The 18398-nt window shown below is 42.2% G+C and overlaps 1 protein-coding gene across 1 annotated transcript in view; it reads left to right on the top strand.

Annotated features, from left to right (window-relative positions):
• The window catches only part of TRABD2B (TraB domain containing 2B), a gene marked incomplete at its 5' end in the record, with an annotated part of 281918 nt that extends 263794 nt beyond the window's left edge, over positions 1–18124 (top strand). The window contains one exon of the mRNA XM_010004000.1: positions 17091–18124. Coding sequence (XP_010002302.1) covers positions 17091–17310 — 220 coding nt within the window. The remainder of the gene's footprint in view (positions 1–17090) is intronic.
• Positions 18125–18398: the final 274 nt, after the last annotated feature.

The following is an 18398-nucleotide window of genomic DNA, read 5'->3' as shown; positions in this document are numbered from 1 at the left end:
GGCTATCTCATATGCTTCCATGGAAATCTTGGGGTGTTTTTGTAAGCTACCAACATAGAAACAAAGGAAATGAACAGAGGAGAACAATCTTAAAGGAACATCAAAGGTCTGACTCCAACCTATGAAAGCCAGGAAATCTATAATTAATGGTTCCACTAAGACTTCAGCTCACACAGTTGTTCAGGTCTGATCTGAGGTTATAGCTACAATCTGAAATGGCCTTGTGAAAAAAACAAGTCATCATTTAATGTCACACATCATTATTAGTATTTACTTTCAGTTATACCTTGGAGATTGTCCTTTCCTTTTTGTTCTGCCTTAACAGCTGAGGCATTTGAGTTGGCACCCCTGCTTAGACTGTGTTTGGATTTGTGTGTTGGAGGGTTAGTACTGCTGTGGAGGATGAGAAAGCTTCTGCTCTGTCTTCTCTCTGTCTTTGACAGAGCTAAGATTTGCTGATCTCCTGGGTAATAGGCTACACTGAAGGCTATTAAAAAATAAAAAATGCTGATGAAATGTGTGGTTTCCTCTCTCTTCTGCCTCTTTCTCCCAAAATCTAAACAAAATCAAAAAATCCCGCCTGGCTGCAGTTTGTATTTGAAATTGTTTGTCAAGAATCAAAATTAAATGGAGTTTTCAAGTACTGGGATTTTTTTGCAGAAATGTGCAAATCTGAAGTCTGTTTTGGAGAGGAATTTGAACATAGCAAAACTTAAACCCAAACTTGTTCCCATAGCCAAGAGCCAGCTGGGGCAGCAGGGAGGGGAGGCAAAACCCTTGGGCTGGAAAGCTGCAGTTTGGCATACAGAGTGTGTTATTGTTCCTGTTGACAGTGTGTTAGCTAAGCTTCCCCTTGCACTATAAATAATTAACTACAGATAATTCACTGGCTTTTCATGATGAGCTGCTCTGTTAATTGAAAGAGAAAAGAAATGTATGTGATGTTTCAGGTTAGTCGAGGAAGGCCAGATCAGGATCACACCTTTGTTCTGGCAAGTAAAGGGTTTAGGGCTGCAAACAAAACCAGCCCAAGAGAATAGAGAACCTCTCCCAGCTGAAGGGAAGCTTTAGAGCTCCTGAAGGCAGGGCAGGAGGAAAGCTCCAGGGGAAAAGGGGGCAAGGGGAGTTAGTGCCTGAGAGGGTGTTTCAGGTGTGAGGTTTGGAAGGAATGATGGCAGTTGGGAGATGTGAAGGAGAGAAATACAGTGGTGGGAAGAAAGAGAGGGTGTAAGAGGCAAATTCATCCCCACTGCTGAGGAAGACAGTTGGGTCAAGATCATGTTTAGAAAGACATTGAGGACACACAAATGTTCACTTGCACAGGAAAGAAATTAAAGGAAAAGCATTGTTATTAATTCTCTCTGTAACTGGAAATTGCAATTCTCTGATAACCCAGTGCTGCCCAGGTGAATGCAGTAACATCACAAGTATCAATTTCTTTTGGAAGCAACAGTTATTTCAGGCCAAAAAAAATAATAAAATAGTTACACCAGTAGTGGATGGAGACAATGTGTAATAAACTGCACTAAGTGTGCCTGTATAGAGTGAACTGTATCAGTTTGGATGGAATTTAAGCACTTAGCCTGTTATCCTTCCTTTCAAGACAATGCAGTGATGGAAAACAGAACTCTGTCAACTCAGACAAACTTTTAATTTCACTTAACTGCATCTGAAAGGTAAATTTCAGTAAATGAATCCAAATTGCTTCCTTTTCACAACACACGGTGCTGAAATACAGTACTTAACTTCATTAAAGAAAGGGCTGCTTTTCTTTAGAGGAGACCTAGACACTTTTGAAGTCTAACAGGTAAATTGTGGTTAGATGATTTCCCTCCATATGGTAGCTTTGAGCTTAAAATTTCCATCACTGGGGCCTTGTTTGTTTAAATTACTCTGTCCACTTCCTTGGTAAAGGTACTGGTTGAAGAGGGCCTGCCTACTGATGTTTGTGGGAAGAGGGATAACTCCCCTCCTCCAGTTGCCATCATTGCATTGATTTGCCCCGTGTTCAACCAAGGATGAGGATGCAGCTTCAGGACTTTTCCAACTTGTCTCCCAAAAGAGAGTGCTCTAGCAGGCAGGAACAGTGGGAGCTTCGGTGTGTTGGAGTCCAACCTTCCCTCCCTTGTCACACCTCATTGTTGTTTGGGGCTTATCTGTGCTGTGTGGCCCCTTGATATTCCTCCTCCAGCACTTTTATCTACCATTTCCTTCGCTGTTCTGGCAGGATTTTATTCTCAGGAAACTTTTATGATCACAGTCCCTATTAAGTGACTGCATCCAGTCTTCAGGACAATGCATACAAGTATCAGAAAAATCTTATGGTTTGACAGCTTGGGTATAAGACCCCATAAGACTGAGTGATCCCAAAACACCTCCTAGATAAATGCTCCCTGGTTCCTTGTGGAAGCTGGGCCATTTTTGAATGGGCCTAAATTCTGCTCTTAGTTTGCCCAGTTTCTTATGAAATTTGTAGATATACAGTGGCAAGAAAAAGACAATGTTGGGCCAGTGAAGCAATGCATCAGCTGGTTCTTCTCTCTCCCTACACTGCATGCCTCTCTCAAAGGTGCAATCTTGCTTCTGCAAAGGCGGTTCTCAGCTCCTCCTGAGCAAAGAGCAAAGTGTGGGGAATAGAGCATTTTTCCCTTTCCTACTTCCTTAGTGTTTCCATTTGATCCTCCTGTAAGGTGGACCAGTGGCTTGATACACTCTTTAAACAAGCACCAACGTTGGCAAGTCTCTCATCCTGCCCCAGGTACACAAACCCTCCAGAGGAAGTTAAAATAATAGCACAGCATAACTCAGGGTGATGTAAATAAGGGGTAAATCTCCTGACTGTAACATACAATACGGTGATGACATATCCTCCTCCCATGGGTGGTTTTTATTGAGGTTTCTTGGATTATCAGGTTGGTCAGAGTGCACAGAACATATTAATTAAAGCTGTGAAACCTGTACTCAGCACACAGCTCATGCATCGCAGGAACGGATGGGAAGTCCTGACTTTAGCTTAAACACTTGGCATCTCCATGTTAATAGACCCTCCCTGTCAGCTGGCTGTGAGTGTTCACTTCTTTCCCCTTATAAAGTCAAAGACTTAATTTGTTATCTTCCAGATAGGGCTGAAAAATCATGCAGCCACACTCTCACCAGCTAGATACAAGATCTGCGTGCTTTGCTTTGTTCTGTTGTTCTCTCTAATGTGCTGCCACTGTGTGATGAATCAAACACAGATAAATTACCAAAAAAATGTTGCATATTTACTTTCACTATTGCTTAGTAAGTACCTCACTACTAGTATGAGCAATTAATATGAAGCAGTATGCATACCCAGTTTTATGAAAGCTATAAATACCTGAAAATAAAAGCATTAGAGATAAAGAACACAGAAGCCTCTTAGAAACCGAGAGATAATGTGTATATAGATTTCAGTTTTCTTTCATGAAACTAAATTCTTTATTGGTAATGCATTTAGGTATTTTATTTTCATGAAATGTGAATCCATCACGAATATTAAATCCATATTTTTGAAGGCAAGCAAGTAACAAAACTGGAGCACACAAAGCCAGGATTTTTGAACAGTGAGATATTTTTTACCACTGATTCTTCAAGAGCACTTTCAGTGCTGATTAAAATTGAAAATACAGTGCAAGACGTTTTATGGAATCTATTATAAAGAACTTTCTCTTCCTTTCTTGTTCTCTACTTTCCATTTGGAATGTGTTGAGTAAAGATAATCTTTGTTATATATCTGTATCTGCCCTGCTTTATATTTCTGACTTGGGCTGAACATAGCCCTACCATAGCTAGCTTTGTTAAGCCACCTAGATCTGTCTGATGGAACACAAACAAATGTTTGCTTAGGATTCCATTTCAAGAAGGAGCAGCTGCTGAGTTATGATAATCTCTTCCTCTGTGGTGCACATCCCCACTTGTTCCGCTGTTACTCAGCCAGCACAGTCTCATCTCACCCAGTGCCAGGACTCCTCTTGATCTTGGAGAACCTGTTAACTTTTCAGATCCATTTTCTGCCGAAATTTTCTCCTTAACTCTTTCTTACCTGCCCTTTTTGAACTCCGGCCACACATGCATGGCATGGGCCCTGGAGCAAGGATTAGGAAGGGACCTCTCCAGTATCTCCATCTTCATCCTCAGACCTCTGCACCCACCTCCACTGCTCTGAGCACATCCTGCAGGAGGCTGTGATCCTAAAAACACAGCAATTCACTTTGCAGTCAGTCCATACCAACGACAGTGTGGGCTTTGGGAGCCCACAGCCATCAGCAGAACCTCTTTTTGATAGTGTCTTGCTTGTAGCTGGCATGTCTTTGTCACCTGGCATTACTGCAGACAGCAGGAAGGGTAGCTAGGCATGCTGCATCTTTGTTTGTTTTTTTGGTGGTGGTGGTGTTTTTTTACCAGGAGGTAAATCTCGTCCATGTTATTTTATCTTCTTTGCTTTTCCCTGCCATTTTCACACAGATGCATGTGGGGCCAAGTGTGCTGCTGTCTGGAGAAGATGGTCAGCATCAGCTCTAGTTACGCTTTGCTAAATTCATGAGTGTCCTAAAGCGGTCCAGGTTCTTTCTGTTGATGTTTTCCTTCTCTTGACATCTTGGCTGCCTTGTGGGCAGCCTCTGTGACAGTGGCCAATGCCAAGAGTGTTGGGGGCCTGCCTTTGCCCCAGCTAGATTTAAGTTTTCACGGCCAACATGGTCTCTGGGGAGGGGGCATAGGAACTAGATGATCTTTAAGTTCTCTTCCAACTCAACCATCCTGTGATTCTAAGATAAGTTCAGGACTACCTTTCATTATACCATGTGGGTTTAGCCTCTGCACCTGTGAACTGTGGTCTAGAACCTTAAATAATGATCTCGTTAGTGAAACCCTTATGCTTATACATTGATCAGTTTCTTTTGTCTGCTCTGGCATCAGAAATGCACTTCTGGTTGGCATTAAGTTGGAGAAAAGTTGCCTGTGGGTATAAATGGAGAAGTAAGTTTATTTTCTTGTTTTAATATTAAGCTACCATGGTTGAATGGATTAGATGGTCTTTAAGACTTGAGATTCCCATCAACAGCTACTAAGTCATAAAAATAAAGTTTCAGGACTGGAATTACAGTGCAAAGTGTCTCCTGTGGAGTGAGGAAAAAAAAAGGAGGGTGTTTATTCCACCAAAAGAGTTAACGCTAAGTGAGTTTGACTGTCTTCTGTGTTAATGCAAGGCTTTTTCTCCAGCTATTTTTAGTCTGTTCCAGCAGTGTATCCCACTGTGGTCTGGTATGCAAGAGCTTTGCTGTGAGATTTGCAAACACTTGTATTTCTGTGTTGTGAGAACAGAGGGTTTGTGTGTTGTTGGAGCGTGTGTTTCTTGGGCAGACCGCGCATGTGATCCGTGCACATGTTTGTTGTTGCCTGTGAATAACCATGTAAAGCAAATGTGCTCTGGAAGAAAGCTTGTTAGCAGATGTCGTCATGACCCTTCCAATTTATAAATATGAGCCTTGACATTTATATTTTCCATATCCAGGGCTTTCACTAGCCAGATGTTGTGAGGCTTGGCTCCTTGGGAGCTTCTAATGATGACTCCTGATGGTGTATTGTTTATCACACACACAAAATAAAGCCGTGTTTCTGGCTCCTATCAAACAGATAAGAAGGGAAAATGCACTGGGTATCCTCAGGTAAAGGGGATACCTCTAAATCTGAAATGCACCTTAGTACAGCTCTGCAAAACTCTTTACGGTCACTTAGCTGAAAAATGAGTGATCTGATTGAACAGGCAGAGAAAATTCAATCCACAGTAGCGCTTGTACCCTGCTGTTTGGGGTGGGTGAGGAGTGTGGGTTTTGTTAAACTTGCAAGGCTGCCTGCAATTCCAGAGACTGCAAGAAGTGCTGACTGGGCTCATGCCCAGGGTGAGTTGGATTCCTTCAATGCAGAAGTGGGTAGTAAAGCACCTGTGCTCCCTAAATTGCAGTTCTTGACACTGAAGTCTTTCCTTTAGCAAGTGTGGTGTCTTCCCTGTTGAGGGGGTGGTGGCGGCTCCATACACAGCCTCCTAACTTACTTGGGCCAAAAAATGTGGCTGTTTCTTTTGAGAGAACTACATTGTTCCCTCCATTCTATCAACGGTACACTGACCTTGCAGGGAGCTTGGACCCCGACATGCATGTGAGGTTTGGAGCTGTTGCAGGCAGCAGCAAGACCTTTCCCCTCTGCTATGAAAGCAGTGGAAACCATACTTGCTCCTTGCACTGCACCCAACAGATAGAGAGGTTAATAGAGTTGTGTCAAAATCTGCGTTTGGGTTGAAGATAGGACCTCTGAAAGGACATGGCTCACTGCCCCAGTCGCATGCAGATGTGGTGAAGAGCTCACCATCTAAAAGCCAGCATAAAACTTCAGCTCAAATGCTGCCACCTCAAGTCAAACATATATATTTGCATGACCTTCAGATAAAGCAGTATCTAAGCCCCAAAAGATTGCAAACCTGCTGTTCCTCAAGGCAAAACTCCAGGCTTAGCAGAGCTATATATATAAAAAAAAAATAATCCATGAAATGTATAAAAAAAAAACCCAAACTTCTCTCAAGTGAAGGCACTTGGGTTACCATAAAGAAAAAGATATGTCTTTAAAATTCAGTGGAAATGCTGACCTGTGATCCTGTTTGTGCTAGCCCAAAGGGAAAGGGTAAGGGATGTGGGATTTATTTCTGGTTCTGCAATTCCCTTTCTGACAAGTGAGTTTCAAGCCCTGTGAAATTACGTGAAGAAAGGTATGACAGGGAGGAAAGCAACATTAGTGATGTGGTGGGCAGTTGGTTTCTAAGAGGGGTTTAACCACAGTTATGCTGTGGTAGAGGGTTTATCTAAGAAGTCAGAGTCATTGTGGAGTGAAAGGGGAGGAAATCTGATGCTTGCTGAAAACTTGGCAGCACCCTGAAGGGCAGCTGTGGTCCAAGTCCAGTTACTCACTGGGATGAAGGAGAAGTAGGATTTATTTAAAATCATATGGTTTTAATGCTATGAAAGCAGGGTTCCTGCAATTATGAAAATGCCAGGACAAATCTTGATTTCACTTAGATCTCCTCTTTACAATTCCTGAATAACTTGGCTGAACAAAGTAAGCATTATACCTGGGGGCTGAGCCTGCTGTGCTGGGAGGGAAGGGACCTAGGCTGTGTGTGTTGGGCATCAGGGATGCTTCATGGAGCAGTACCAGGGAGAAACATGGTACAGAACATGCTCACAAGGCCTCAGTTCTTCAGAGACATTGTAGGGTTCAGGCTATGACACCTGGCAGGGAAAGCTTTTGCAACAGAGGGTTTGGAAGTGTTTGACAAGGAGTTCATGCTGTGGCTGGTACCAATGTAGTTTCTTTGCAAGCAGCAGGAGGAACCCAAGCCTTGTGGGCAATGCAGTAATTTAACATCTGTGGTGTTTCTGCCTGGTAGATATGCCCTGGGAACCTATTGTATTTTATACTTTAGAGTGAGTCTTTTTGAAAAGAAGCAAATGCTTTTCTTCAGTGGAACAAACTTGAATTCAATACTGCTCTAAATAACAGGTTCAAAGATCTGAACCAACCTTAATTATTCTTACTAAGAGAGACTCTGGAAATATAGAAGAGGAGAGCAGGAAAGTGAGCCCAGTAAATTAGAGAGAAAAAATGTGATACAGAATAAGCAGAGAGAAAAACTTTTACATGGAGATGGAAAAAGAACAGGGAGAAGGAAAAGAAAATTGAAATCAAATGGGAAAATGCAGTATATTGGACACCCATTTAGGCCAGTTTCTATTTTGATTGTTCATTCTGCTCCTTAATATGTTGCACAGGCATCTTAGCTGAAATAATCTTGTGTCTTAGAGAACAATCTTGGAGAAAATACTGAATTTGACAGGATGTTTTAGGTATTTCCCCACTACTGATGATCCTAAATCATTTCAAAATCGGGGGGGGGAGGGGAAAAGCCAGTATCTTTTACAGTGTTTAACAAGAAAGTGACAGGGTCAAATATATACATCTCTATGAATGTATGTGTTCCCCAAGCACATCTAAACATGCATGGTTAATTCTGTGCATCTGCAAAAAATATTTGAGCCATAAGGCCCACACAATGCCAAACAAACACTTGAGTGCACTTACGAGAGGACAGACTGAGTCACTCTGGTTCTAATTACTTGAAAGGCTGAGCCTAAGACATAAAATATGGATTATGATTTTAATCACCCCAAAAAACACAAATTGTTTTGCATGTGGAGCTGTGTTGGTGAGAGCAGGCAGTTTGCAAAATACAGACAAACAAATTATATTCTGCTCATGCTTGGGATTTGGTTCAAAATCACCTGTTTGCACATCACTAGATGAACTCTGCACATTGTATATCATCAGGTTGCCCAAATGTCTTCACAGATAGCATCACTGGCAAGATTTTTCAATGCTAAGGCCATCTGTGGATGCATCCTTGATGTTCTTGCTTACTTTGGCTGTAAAAACTGCAATCATTATTTGTCCAAGAACCAGTGAAACAAGAACTTGGTTATTTGAGCCATGATGATGAGTGTCTTAATTGCACATACAAATCAGGTACACAACCAGATGTGTGCAGTGGGTGGGGGTGAGTTGGTGGATGTTTTTGAGCCCAGATCACTGTTTAGACCATCATGAGCACGTCCTGGCTCAGATATCTGTGCAGAACTGGTGAAACAAAGGGCTCTGAGAGATCTCCTCTTAGCAAGGGCCAGGCCCTGGGTAAAACTGGGATGCATTATCCCAGCTCTGTGATTGCCTCGTCCCAGTGCAGAATCACAGGGGGATATTCTTAGGATATTAGAGAATCAACAAAGCATTTCTTAAAAGGGCAAGGGAAAAGAGTTAATGTTGTCATCTCCTGCCTCAGGACCACCCAGACACTCTACAACAAATCATGGGTCTTCAGCTACAGTATCTTAAATTATTGTTCACAGGGATTTTAAAGAATTTAATTTCTTGGTTTTCTCCCTTTCTTTTTTTTCCTTTTTTTTTTCTTTCCATTTTTTAAAGGATGACATGTAGTTTCCTGACAGGCTGGTTTTAATAAGGTTGAAATCTTTGTTGTTGCCAAATCAGAGAGGAATATAACATCTTTAAGTCATTAGATGGGAATGGGGTAATTACTCAGAGGGTGTGCTTCAAAGGTTATTGGTTTTTACAACATTCAGTGTTTTTACACCATTCTGCAGTTGTCTGGAAAGGAGCAGTAGGCCTGATGCTGCCACATGTGTGGGTGCAGGATTCATATTTTCAGGGTTTTCCTGACAGACTTTGGTGGGGAAGGTTGTAAAGGGCCATGCACAGTCACCTCTGAAGATGGAGGAAAGAGAAACCTGGCCATGAGATGCAGGAAACTTTCCCACACCCTAGAAGTTCACTTCAGAAAAAGGCCCCCAGGCTGTGCCAGAGTTGCTTCTCACCTGCTCCTTCCATACCTGCTCAATGCATCCTTAGGTCCACCTTTGCATCACTGTGTCCCCATGCCCCTCAGGCTGCATGGCTGTGACAGCAAACTCCTCTCCTCTTTTCCCTGTCTCTGATGCTGTAGCCCCTATGGCTCCCATCCCTTCCTGTCCCACCCTTTTCCCCTCTTCTGACCCCATAGCAGATGACAAACATTGTCTTAACAATGTGAGCCATCTGTGGCCTCGGGGTGCCCCTGTAGTGCTCAACCTTGCTGCAGGTTAGTGTCACTCAGGGGCTGAATTTGTCATAGTGGAGTTACTTTGCAGGTGGCCTGGACAATTGGGACCTGCAAATCACAGTGAGAACCTGCACAACACTTCACATTGGGTCCATGCTGTTGGTGTTACACTAGTGCCTCAAGGTCTTGACTCAGATCAGAGTCAGGGGAGTAATAGAAATGAAGTGATTTAATGAGGTTTTGATGGTTCCTTGGTCAGTGCTTTGGGGATAAAAAGCAATTCTGGCTTCCAGCCTGTGGCCCTTCCAGAGGGAGAAGCAAAAATGCACTAGAGCAATTTCAGCTTGATATCAATGTTGAGCCCTGTCCTACTTACATCATCATGTCCTCCTTGGAGCCCTTCAACCAAGGAAGCCACCTTCTCCTCCTTCATATCAAACCTCAAAGCCAAGACCCCATGGAGGGGACAGGTGACTGTGGCTCTGCCCTACACATTGGTGGGAACCTGCCACAAAGCTGCATCCCCACCAGCTGATGGGTTTTGCACTGCCCCATCAGCCGTTTTCCTCTTCTGTGGCCTGTGGGCCCATTCCAGTTAAGGAACCCATCCTTACCAGTCAAAGCCCTCATGAAGCCAAGAGCTTGGCTGGGGTTCAGGAGACCTGAATTCCAGAGATAGAGATCTTTGGAAGCAGCTCATCTTGCCTACCTTAGAGACATGCCTTTGGGGGGAAAGGGTTGTCATCTGGAGACATCTTGTTCCCCACAAACTGTAGTGGGAACATGGTTGAGTAGCTCCAACTACAAGCCTGCTTCTGACTTAGCTACAATTAATCCCATCCTTTAAATCCTACTAAAAGTGAGGGCAACTGAAGAAGGGCCCATGATTCTCCTTGATGGCACGTTCTGCAGGTGGTGCTGACAGACTCCGTACTACATGTTCAGAAGGTGAAATTGTCTCACGTTACTTCCCTTCAGCCCCCCAAGTGCATCTCATCCTCATGTGCAGTGTCCTGCTTCATGTCACCACCCTTCCTGAGCTTCATCAAGTGGTGACAGTGGGGCTCAGGGCCCTGGCATGCTTTTTCATGGCTTTCTGTCCTCTCAGAGCTGTTGCCTGATGAAACTTGTGCTTCCCTTTCCCTCTTTTCCCTTGATAGCCTCTTCTTTCTCCTGTGGCACCATGGTCCTAACAAACAGCAGGTCTGGAGAAATAAGCCTGTATGAGCAGACAGGCTCTGCCTTGTGCCTCTGCCTGGGCTTGGAGGCTCTCAGCTGCCTGCATCTAGGATGGGAATTATTCACTGTTGGTCTCTAGAGGAGCTAGGGCGTTGAAATAAGGCTAGATTAGAGCTTGATGTTCCTCACAGGTGGAAAGGTGGTTCCCATTTGAGTCTCATCAGAAGGAAAGCACAGATCGACAGCGACAGGTTGTTGAAATGCTCCTGATGTTGCTGCCTGACCCGTCTGTCGACAGCGTGGCTGCAGCAGCCTGCCCCCAGCTCTGGGGCTCTGCTGCTCATGGAGAGGGTAGATGCTTGCAGGGTGGAAAGTGGCCAAAGATCTAGGCTCCAAATAATCCTGGGGTCAAGGGACAATAGTAGAGATAAAGCTCTTTTTTGGCTCATCCCATGTCTTCCCTGTTGGCCACAAACCAGCGTGTGATATTGCTTGATCGTTCAGACATGCAAAGGCTCTTTGCTGCACTACTGAAAAGAAGTAGTGGCCTCCTCAGGATCAAAAACTGGATTCTTTAATTAGATCCAGGTTGGATTATTATTTTATTTTAATGAATTGAACCATACAAAAGCATGAGCCTCTTGGTCTTGATCCCTTAAAGGATGTGATGAGTTGTAGGTATGTGAATACTGGCCTTGCTGGGAGTACTTGTGTTCTTGCAGTGCTCAGCATCCTGCTAGTTTGGGACCAGGAGACTTGAGATCTTGCAGAATTTATCCTTCAGGCTGCAAGAACAGGGTCCATAAGGAAGGCAGTGGTGAAGAGATAGGTGAAGCTTGAAAGGAATGGAGCCTGTGCTCTTCTAAAGAATCCCTTCCAGAAACACATCAAATATTAACCTGAAAATTCCTGGACATTAAGACTTAACATTCCCATTGAGAGGTTATTCTAGTGGTCTTCACAGTTAAATCCTTGAGATTTATTTCTAGTGTGATTTTTTTCCCCCAGTGTACTCTTTTTCTTCTTGGTTCAGCATCTATTCTTTTCTTAAAATGAGAGGGCAGACTTCTTCCCAGCCAGCTTGTTTACATACTGCAACGAGTTGGTCCCAGCACTTCAAGCAGATGTATTTTTCAAATCTTCATTAATAAATTTTGGTGACATAAATAGGTCTGGTTAGTTCCAAGAGTAATTGTCTTCACTAGCAGAACATTATTTCTGATCACCAGAAAAATAATGTGATCAACTCCTTTCACATCTGTTCATTAAATGAAAAAGAAAAAAAATTGTTTGAAAAGAAACAGGAAGCATATGCTTAATATCACTTAAAAAACCCTAGCCATCATAAGGTTAACATCAAATCACAAATGCAAAACAGCAATTATTATATTTACTCAAAAAAAAAATTTAAGTTTACTAGCTTTTTAGGTCTCCAATTGAAACTTGCATTTTTTTCAGGGTTCAATCTATGCTGGCACATTGTCTTGATAAGATTCTTTCATCAGATGCTATTGTAAGAGAGGCTGGCTGAGTCCACATTTGTTTACATTTATTAAAAATAGTTGTCATGTGTTTATATAGCTCCTTTGATCCAGAAAAATCCCTGAATGCTTTGCAAGTTATGTTTAAAAGGGCGACTTCCTCCACCCTGAACAGAAACCATGTTGGGACCAGGGCATGGCAGCAGATTAAAAATGCATAGAAATATCCAAGTCATTCCTCCTCACCCCCTCAAAGCACCATCAATTTTCCATCAGCTACAGAACAGTTACTGGAACCATGTGATTTAGACTTTAGGAGGAAAAAGCAGTGAAAAGACCATGTTTAATATATTTTCATGGGCTTTCCTTTGCTTTGCAAATGGAGAAGCAGTGATACCTCCTGCACAAAGCCTAGGGCTGGCAATATCTCAGACGTACCTACTGTTCCCAGTTTTGGGGATCTCACTCCAGAGAAGACAGAGATCAGCCTGGCGGAGCCAGGGGGGAATAGAAGGAAGGATGGAGGGAGAGCACTTGCAGACTTGTGGAGAAGGGCAGAGGGAGTTGTTTGTTTAAAAGACAGAAGGCTGAGGTGAAACATGGTTAAGTCTTCAAGCCACGTGAAAGGTTGCTGAGAAGGGGAAAGGAATAAACCTGTCCATGGGGACAGGAGAAGTCATGAACTTGTGCTGTAACAAGGGAGATTTGGTGAAACATTAGGCAGTAATTCTGGATGTCAGGAAGGGTCAAATGTTGGAATAGATGTCTGCAGAGACTCTGGAATTGCTATAATGGTAGGGTTTTTTGAGACTGGATTAGACATAAATGTCAGGGGGGGTTTAGAATTTGTTCCTGTCTCTGGGACAGATGGGCCAGAAAGTCCCTCCTGGTTCTGTCTTCTGACTTTCTGCTGTGGTGTCACGTATGGTCAGGTGAGTCCTGCTTAGATGGATAAACCAAGCCATGTTAAAAATGATTTTGTGATCTCCTTGCAAAGTCCTCACAAGCAAAACCAGAACAGAAATTTCCCCAGAGGGTTGCATGCGTGTTTGTTTATTTTTCAGTCCTCACGTGCTCCCAAATCATCAAGGTGCTTCAGCAGTGCCTCCAGCACAGAGGACTTGAATCCTGTAATTGGATTCAGCAGGGTCTGTTCACAAAGCCTATGCCTGGGGCCCCACTTTTTGGGAAAGTTTTGCACATTCTAATGATGGTAAGACAATGTATGACTAATGCTCTGATTTGAAAAACTGCTCTATTATCTGATCAAAAGTACAAGCTCATGAATATGATACTGCAGGTCGTTTGGCTAAAAGAGATCTAGAGTCTTCCAAATTTTAAAGCAATCCCATACACAGAAGCAAAAAATAGAGGTATGAACAGTGGAGCTAGTGGTTGCCTGTTCACCACAGATCATGTGGAACATTTTAATAAAGACATAAAAGACTGCAACTACAGAATATCCTGGGCTGGCAAGAGAAGGAGTGATAATAATTGAGATGATTATCCCTGAGATCTGTGATTCATTTTCATTATTCTCTAGGTACATTGCAGCAATGATCACAACCTCCCTGAGGACAATGGAAACTTTCCAGTTGAGTTCAGGGGACTCTGCTGCTGCTTTCATCTTTAGGGAAGGTCTGAGGGTCAGTGAGGTCCTACATGCACATGCTCAGAGGGAGTTTGGAGAAGTAATCTCCTGACACTAGAGCCACCTTTAAGGTCAGGTTGTAATCCAACCTGACTGTCCAGGGCCCCTCTGTAACCCCCAGGAGGAGAAAGACCCAGAGCAAGAGTAAGTATCCACTGGAGATCTGTACAGGAATGAAGTGGATCACCTTCTGGAGAGGTTTGTCTCCCCATTTGCTACAGAAACAGCCTAGTAGCAAACTTGGAGATTTTACAGGGAGTTCTGCAGCTTTTGGTAAAAAGCTGTCATTCTTTTTGGGTATCTCTAAGCTACCTTGGTGGTCGGCTAGGATGCTGGAAGGCAGGTTGTATTTAAGAAAATGTCTTACATGGATAAACTGTGATTCATTTGCTATTAGCCTGCTGTGTACACAGTAATGAAAACACACTCTTCCTCTTTTGTAAAGCACTTAAGATTTATATTTTTTAAAACAAATGACCCCACCTAACAATAGTTCTCTTAACAAGGAAGCCTTTATAGAAATCTAATGTCTTGAAAACAGTGAATGACTGAGGAGAAGAGTGGTCAAAACACTTCTAGTAGTTGACTAGAAAATTGAAATATCCTACAGAAACAGAGAGTGTTGATTTAAGGCTGCTTTAGGAATCCCTTAGCTGTAGTTAGCTGTTGAATGGGCTTGTGATTTTTCATGGGTTCTCTGGGTCCCCCACCAGGCATTTCACACAATACTTCCCTGAGGTGCAGAAAAGCAGTTTGCACAAGGAACATTTTAATCTCACTGGAGGATCAAGCCTATAGAAGGTGTCAGGAGCAGGATACACCCGAATTGCAAGTCTAAATGCATTTTGGCAGTGTTTCTTAAAATTAAATTGAAAACCAGACCCTTCTTGCAGATTAAAATTTAATGTAGGGCTAAATGGTGTCATTCTGTGAAGTGATAAACAGTAAGCAAAGTTGAGTACAAGAACCTACCCATACTCACCTTAAGAAAAACTGATACGGGGGAAAAAACCCTGAAATTGTGATTCCCACTGCCAGTGTTGTCAGATCTGTGCAGCACAGCATCACTCAACAGGATAAATGAGATCTGGAGCATAGCTGCATTGCTGTTGAATGACTCAGATCATGTAGTACCTAGTTTTGTCAGAAGCATGTTTTAATGATGCTTTATATTCACCGTGGGAAGGCCATTCCTACTTGAGGTTCCGTGTATTGCAGGAGCTTGGATAGACACTGCCTAATCTGGTATCATTCTTACCATCCTTAACTGCTCAGAGAACCTGGACAAATTTTAAGCAGAGGCATTAGTTTATCCCAGATCAACTCAATGTATTAAGTGACTGCAGCAGGTTTGATGCAATATAGCAGAAGCCCTAAAGCTCCGTGTCTTGTATCATCAATTCAAGACATAAACCAGCCACTCACCATGGGAATTTAGAGAAGAGCTTTCTCTGGCAAGGCCTTGATTCCAGAATTCTATATTTACAGCTCGTTCCTCTGGAATGAGCACTGCTTCTCACTTTCAAAACCTAAATACTGGTTAGATGGATTCTCTGCTCCCATGAAGCAATTCCCATGTTATTAATTCTAGACTGCCCTTTTAACTCTAATCCATTGCATACTACTTAAGATCACTTCCAGCTACAGAACAACTATCCCAACCAGATGATGTTGTGAGGGTGTAAAAGATGGGGGAAGAAATGAAATCAATTATGCCAAAACTCAGGTTGAAGTGTAATGTACAGTCATTGCCTATTGGACTTGATGTTGACCCATGTGTGTGTTTACCAGTGCCCTCTTCTGGGTGGACTCTGATCTTCTCACAGCTTGACTCAACACACTTGAAGCATTTGAGCTAGAAGCTTTCTTCTTATCGCTTATATAGAAAAAGACAAAAAGCCTTCAGTGCTACTAATTTCTATTTCTGTGCATGAATCTTCAGCAAGGTATTATTCCTTTTATCTGATATTATACAAGACACAGCTTTTTTCTTCCAAGGTCAAGATTTCAGATGTTAATAAATATTCTAGCTAATATTTATAAGACTGCATATCTTCTTAGCCCATTAAAAAATTATTTGATGGTCATTTTTAGTGCCTCCAACTCCCTGTCATGGAAGATTTAAAAAGTAACAAAGATAATCTGCAAGTACTAGTGTCACATCTTGTTTTCAGGGGAACTTGTCCTTTTCCTCTTTGTCCTCCACCTAAGTGCCTTGGTTTTAAGCTCAGAATCCACCCTGTGCAGTCTGCATGTTCAGTTGTGCTGCTCTGTGACAACTGATGGATTATGGATCATCTGATAATGGATGCAATGGAAGCATTTTATGAAATGGAGATTACAGCTTGAAACTTCCAAATCAATTGTAAATGGACCTTTTTGACCTTCAGTGTCACAGGAATCATGGTGAACTCCAACCTGCCCATTCAAATCAAAGGTCTAACTCAAGCTACAATCAATAAGTGACAGCACCACTAATGAGGCAAATCGATGGACAGGGAAACTTCACACTGGGTCTAGTTTTGGCACTGTGATTTGATCCAAAATGTCTTGAAGCCAGGAAAATAAACTCAGCTGGGTGATCTCCTGTTCTCAAGATTATCAGCTGTGTAGGGGGATCTTGGGAAATTCTTTATGGTTTTATGGAAATTTTTTATGGAGAAGGAGATGTCTTGTGGCCCCTCCTGGGCTTAGTATTCTGTCCACAGTAGGTAAGACACAAAACATTTTGAGACATTTGGTAGCAAGAAGGTGCCTAAGAATGGTGTTGTCCTGGGTCAGCACAAAGGGACATCTGTCACAGTCTCTCATGCTGGCCAACAGTGAAAGCTTAAAAAAAAAACAAGTGACATAAACTAGATACATCTTCTGTTATATTCTTCCAGCAGCCAGGAGCTGAAGCACAACCTGAGTCAGAGCTGTTTCCAGACCATGGCACTTACCAGCTGCAGGGGATCCATCCGGAATGTCCAATGTGTGCAAATAAAATATTAATTGTGGTCATCACTGCTGTTGCTATTACCACGTAGGCTGACAGCTCACGGAGTAGAGATAAAAGTTCTCCTGTTTAATCTCCTTCTCTTGTGTTCTCTTTTAGCACCACCACGTTGCCTTCCTATATCAGGATAACCAATGGCTACATCACAGTCAAACCTCCCATTTGGATTTCCAACCGGCGGGATCAGAGGCCACGTTCAGAGCACCCAGCCCAGCCTCAGCCTGCAAGCTCAGCTTCAGACAGCATTTTGTGGCCATCAGTAACTTCTCTCTGTGTGGCCATAGCTTCATTTCTCCTGAATCTACTGCAGCCTTCTTGACCATGTTAGTATTATGTGCAATCCCTTGGAACAGAGAAGAGAGATAATTTATGAAAGAATTGGAGGTTAAGACAAACAATTACAAACTGGACCTTCTCAGTGAATCAGTAGTGCCTTCTAGCTGATTTGGTCTCTTTGCCCAGATACATTTTGAAACTCTAAAGCTTTATTGTAACACTGACTTACATCTTCTTTTTGTAGAAGGATCTTTATTTCCCATAGTGCTATGGGGTTTTGTAAAATATACATGTTCATATAAAGAAAAGGAAAAAAAGGAAAAAGAAAAATGTATTTATTCAACTGGTAAACTTATTTTTTCTTGTTGTATATGTTAATAACATCCCTATTAATCAGTAGCGATGGTGAAACAGATAAATTAATATTTTCTATATTTGTTTTCTAACTGACAACTCTGCAAATGTCTGAACTGACACCAAATGAATAGCTGCTTTTTTTAACCCTTACTTTTTACCAAAACTGTTCAATAAGTACGTATCTGCTAAACTTCTTTATTTTACTTTTTAAAATCTCATTAGCATAGCTTACACTGAATAAAGCAGATCCTGCTGTCTGTGGCCCATGCCCATTAAACAAATACATGCATTCTTAACTCAAGTTAGCTGCTACAACCTAAAAAACAACCTAAAATGTATTTTTATTTGGCTTATCAAGTCATTAGTCAAGATAACCCTAAGTGTCCCTGTTGTCTTTGACTCAACTATTTAAATTCTTTGGAAAATACCAATTTCCCTCTTTGCTCTGGGATTAATTCATTAGCTAATGCAAATCAAGACACCTTTTTCTTAATTAAAAAAAAAAAATAATAATTGCATTTGAAGTCTAGATTAATCCCACTGGAATTATTTTCTTCTCTCCTTTGTCTTAGTTCAACACAAGACTACGACCTTTCCCACAGTACATGAAAACAGAACTTGGTCTGTCTGTAGGGTATAAAGATGTGGTGTCCTGCTAATCTAGAGAGTTTTTTTGCAACTGTTGTGTTCATGCAGATGGACAACCTGGAGAGCAAAAAAAAATAATGTACATATTCCTCCTTATCTTGTTATTATGATACTTAGAGCTGTTTT

Source organism: Chaetura pelagica, unplaced genomic scaffold (genome assembly GCF_000747805.2).
Source record: "Chaetura pelagica isolate M959 unplaced genomic scaffold, ChaPel_1.0 scaffold18, whole genome shotgun sequence".
NCBI lineage: Eukaryota > Metazoa > Chordata > Aves > Apodiformes > Apodidae > Chaetura > Chaetura pelagica.
The sequence above is the reverse complement of the archived record's forward strand: the minus strand, read 5'-3'. Positions and strand labels throughout refer to the sequence as shown.